Source organism: Sitodiplosis mosellana, unplaced genomic scaffold, assembly GCF_009176505.1.
Source record: "Sitodiplosis mosellana isolate CC-2019 unplaced genomic scaffold, AAFC_SMos_1.0 Smas_scaffold_3485, whole genome shotgun sequence".
NCBI classification, from domain to species: Eukaryota; Metazoa; Arthropoda; class Insecta; order Diptera; family Cecidomyiidae; genus Sitodiplosis; species Sitodiplosis mosellana.
Genome location: NW_022598727.1, coordinates 6,411 through 10,764, shown reverse-complemented (window position 1 = coordinate 10,764; position 4,354 = coordinate 6,411). Strand labels below are relative to the sequence as shown.

General features: G+C 35.3%; 1 protein-coding gene across 1 annotated transcript; it reads right to left on the bottom strand.

Annotated features, from left to right (window-relative positions):
- On the bottom strand, positions 1 to 2,993 carry LOC129571829 (phosphatidylinositol 4-phosphate 5-kinase type-1 alpha-like). The gene is made up of 12 exons (XM_055451685.1): positions 2,956 to 2,993; positions 2,505 to 2,681; positions 2,210 to 2,407; positions 1,764 to 2,081; positions 1,243 to 1,668; positions 1,053 to 1,140; positions 799 to 858; positions 651 to 749; positions 478 to 576; positions 315 to 413; positions 146 to 244; positions 1 to 72 (listed from the first exon to the last, which is right to left on the bottom strand). Exons 1-12 carry the CDS (start codon positions 2,956 to 2,958, stop codon positions 8 to 10), a joined length of 1,731 nt encoding a protein of 576 aa, XP_055307660.1. The 5' UTR covers positions 2,959 to 2,993; the 3' UTR covers positions 1 to 7.
- Between the last annotated feature and the right edge of the window lie 1,361 nt (positions 2,994 to 4,354).

The window sequence follows — 4,354 nt, the reverse complement described above, 5'->3', positions numbered from 1 at the left end:
ATTGATTTCACTTGTGTCCATGGCGTCTTTTTTCTTCAACCTCCTTGAGATAGTCAGCCACCTCCTTGTTATCTGAAAAATAATATCGATTAGTGATGTAGTTTGGATCACATTTTTTTTTCTAAACAGAAATGTTCAATAATACCATTCTCAAAAGCTTTTTTATAAGGTGTCTTATTACAACTGTCGGTAGCAGTAACACTGGCTCCATTGGTGACAAGAAGTTGAACGATCTTTAAGTTGCCTGGCGGATAATATCGACCAATGAGAAAGATTAAATCAATTTCTTATTAAGTGAAAATATTCCAAATTACCATTCTGAACAGCATAATTAAGAGGTGTCTCATTCAAGTGATTTTCAAAATTAACATTGGCTCCTTTCGCGATGAGCATTTCAACGACATCCCTGTAACCTAAAAAATAACACCAGACATTGAAAAAGATCAAACCAAATTCTCATTTATTGAAAATAGGTACCATTCTTGGCTGCTAAGTGAAGAGCTGTTCGATCAAAAGAGTCTGTAATATCAACTTTGGCTCCGTTGCTGATAAGCTTTTCAGCGACAACCTTGTGTCCTAAAAAGTTACACCGATTAATGAAAATGATCAAATCGATTTCTTATTTATTAAAAATAAATATTTAACATTACCATTCAAAGCAGCCAAATGAAGAGGTGTCCGCAACTGATCGTCAGTAGAATCAATTTTGGCTCCTTTCGTAATGAGCTTTTCAACAACATCCAATTTACCTTGAACAAATCAATGAAATATAGTCGATCATATTCTGATTTAGTGAACAAATATGTTCAAAGTTACCATCCTCAGCAGCGTCATGAAGTTCTGTCTGGCCGCTATTGTCTTTTTTGTTCGTTAAAAATTGAAGAAAAAAAAGAAGATCAGCGAAGTGAATCGAACGAAAATGTCAGACACAGAAAAAGTAAGGTATTTTATGTCGAAAAAACATAGAATATGCCTATATTGAGCTGAGTTTTGAAAATGTTTCATGAAATTACATGATAAGCGTGTAGTTTATTCAACGATTGAAAACTTACGCAATGGCATTTTCTTAAAAACTGTATTGGCTATGAAATCCTGAAATCTAAGAGAGTAGAATGATGGATCACACACGGATACCGCATTCTAAAAATTTGAATAACAACAACAGCAACAATCACACATTTGAATTAGAATTTGAATTGATGTGTGTGTGTGTATGAAAAATTTGTGAAGCATTATGCTTACCCCATTATGAACCATACTTTTGTATGCATGCTCTAGTTTTCTCTTCAAACGGTACGATTGTAATACATCAATTATACCGATGAATAGTAGTAATCGTTCGCCTTTTCCATTGCGCGCTGGGATTCCGCCAGGTCTGTCAAGTGGATCATGATGCTTATGTGAAATGGTTCTTGGATCGGGAATCACGTGCGATGGTCGTTTTGTTTTTTCCTGTTTTTCTCTAATTGCTAAATCCAAATTATGTACACCAACCAGCAATGAGTAGTCCATAATTCCGAATGATTCCAGTAAACGACAATCACGTTGTATCGTCTTCATCAATGCATTGTACGTATCCGATTCGAGGAATATACCGTTCGGATGATGTTCCATGAAATCTAAATCTCTGTATGTTGGCGATGATTTGGCACGATCTTCTTCATTGAGCTGAAATTTGAATCCAAAATTCCAATTTAGTTTTTTTTTCAAATACGACTTCGTTTTTTGCTGGGGCTTCAATGCACATTTTTCGACTAACTCACCTTTCGTTTGTGTATAGCACCCTTAAAATCGTATTTCTGGTGTATTTTCACGGATGATGGCAACAAATTGTTCATTACAACTAAACGGACATTCTTGCCATTTCCCTCAAAAGAATATAAGCCGAAGAATTTTGATAGGAGTGTATGTGGATTTTGATTTAGATTCGTGTAGTATCCGGACAATAGTTTCGGTAAGAATTCAGCCTCTTGATGTTGTACGGTTTTGATGATGAACACATCGTCATTGCTTAAGTAGAATAATGAACCAGATGCAGCAGGGTTCGACAGTTCTCGCAACGGTGCTGAACACAGAGACGTCTGAAATTCGATGAAAACGTTTGTTTTTTGTGTTTGTTTGCATTTATTACATCAATTAGTTCAACTATTCCGTGAATGCGAGCTACGCGGTTGACAAAATTGTCGGTGATAAATGAGTGAATGCATACCACAAAATAATCCGTTTGGATACCGAACATTTCACGAAAGTATATGAATGCAGCGGGAGCAAAGATCGTAAATTTAAACCCGGCATAGTGGTGTGCAGGCGTTAGCGATGAGCCTCCTGGTGGGAATGATATGGTTTCGAACTTCCCAAATTCGTTCATCATCACATCGTGTTTTGGTCTGAATACTGAAGTACAAACCTAAACCATTAAATGGATAGAGAAAATTTTTATAAATGAGACCCAATAATGTGCAATCCAAAAACGGATCGTTGTGTTTTCGCAGATTGATACATACAGTATGTAGAATTGCTATCTGAATGGAGTCCATAATATGTGACGAATGCATTTTTTTGAATGTTATCTCACTACCGTTACTAACAGTCCGATAGCCCAATTTCTGCTTAGGATCGTATTTTTTGCAGCTAAGACTGTGAACAACGTGTCGATCTACCACATTTGGATCACCATTTACCTGGAAAATATTACAAGCAAAAATGCATTCGTTTTAATCATCTAATACTCTGTGTGTTTTTTGTATATTTTTTATGGCTTCGATACATTGCTTGTTTTTGTTTTCGTGCCTCATTTTGCAAAGACTGAAAAACATTTGTATGTATAATGCGTTAAAAAGCAGAAAATTTCCTTCGTTTCCGAAAGGTCAATATGTATCGAAAATGACAAAAAACTCTTTATGTCATCGATCGACCCCATGCAACAACAAAAAATACATAAAAAATCTAAGTTACCATGAATTGGTCTCCGAAAACCGCGAGAACCAGAACCAAACAAACTAATTGGGCATAAAATATTGATTAAAACACAATATTTGACTGAAATCTCAAGTATTGTCAAAAACGAAAAATTAGAAAAAAATGAAGGAAAAAAAGAACCAAGAATAGACTCACACATTAATTGCTTAGACATGTTTCTAGTCAAATCACTTGAACAATATAACTAAATTGCTACGATTTTGGTGCCTCATTTATAGTCAAAAATTAGATCTTGCAAACATCTCTTTATTATGCCATCTATAGCGAAACAAAATTCCTTATGACTGAATTCGAAAACAAATTATTCAAAAAAAATTGTTTTCCATTTGAGCTTCTTGCGTCAATTTTTGCTTTTTGTCTATTTGCATATTTTTTTTCATGGTTGGAATGCACAGATGCAGATGTTTGGATATGGAAAATGGAAATGAGCTCGTATTGACGCAATGGAAAGAACGAGTGTTGATACACTCAACTTGAGGTTTATTTGTTATTGTTTTACATTTTTGCTTCACAGTTTCAAATTATACTTTTTTTGAAATCGAAGTTGGTTTGCAGTTATGTATCATCAAAATTCGGTTGTTTCAAACACATAAACTGAACATATAAATTTCAATTCTTAAAAAATATTGAAAAAAACCCTACCAATTGCATTGTATCGCATGCCGTGCTAAAATAATGAACGCATAAAAAATTACACACAACAGCAGCATTAAAGACGATGCTCGCTGCCTGCGACGACGTGTACACGCGCGCGAGTGAAAGGAGAAAGATTTCTCGTTTTTTGAAAAATGGGATCCTTGAATTAACAAAGATTCGAAAGAACTTATATTTGATTTTTCACCGAACTAACTGCAAATAAAAGTCGAGATAATTTAATATTTTCTGAGTTTATTGAGAACTTATTTGATTCGGTGTCAGTTTAAGACTGAATTTGTTTCTTCAGTTCCGGTTCTATTTATACTGAAGATTTGACAGGAAATTCATTTCAAACCTACTAGATCTATATTCTTAATCTAACGACAACCTTCTGATTATCTCAGTAGTCGCCTCACAATATTGGAATCATGAATGGAATACGTAGTACCCGTTTACTCACGCGCCATCCGTACATGCGAGACGGCAAGCGTGAGTACACAGTAATGCAACGCATGCTTGTCTGAAACAGACAGTATAGCTTATCCATGCAAGCATGAATATGGACTCAATACAATTCCTGCATAGCACACCAATACCGACACAATAAACCACACGTACACAGACACGAATGATATTTCGTCATAATCTGTTTTGAATGCTGTCGCTGTTATTCTCGGTAGTTCTTTGCGAAACTCACTAGAGGCGCTACTAGTATGCAATAGCTTGACTGTTCAACAAC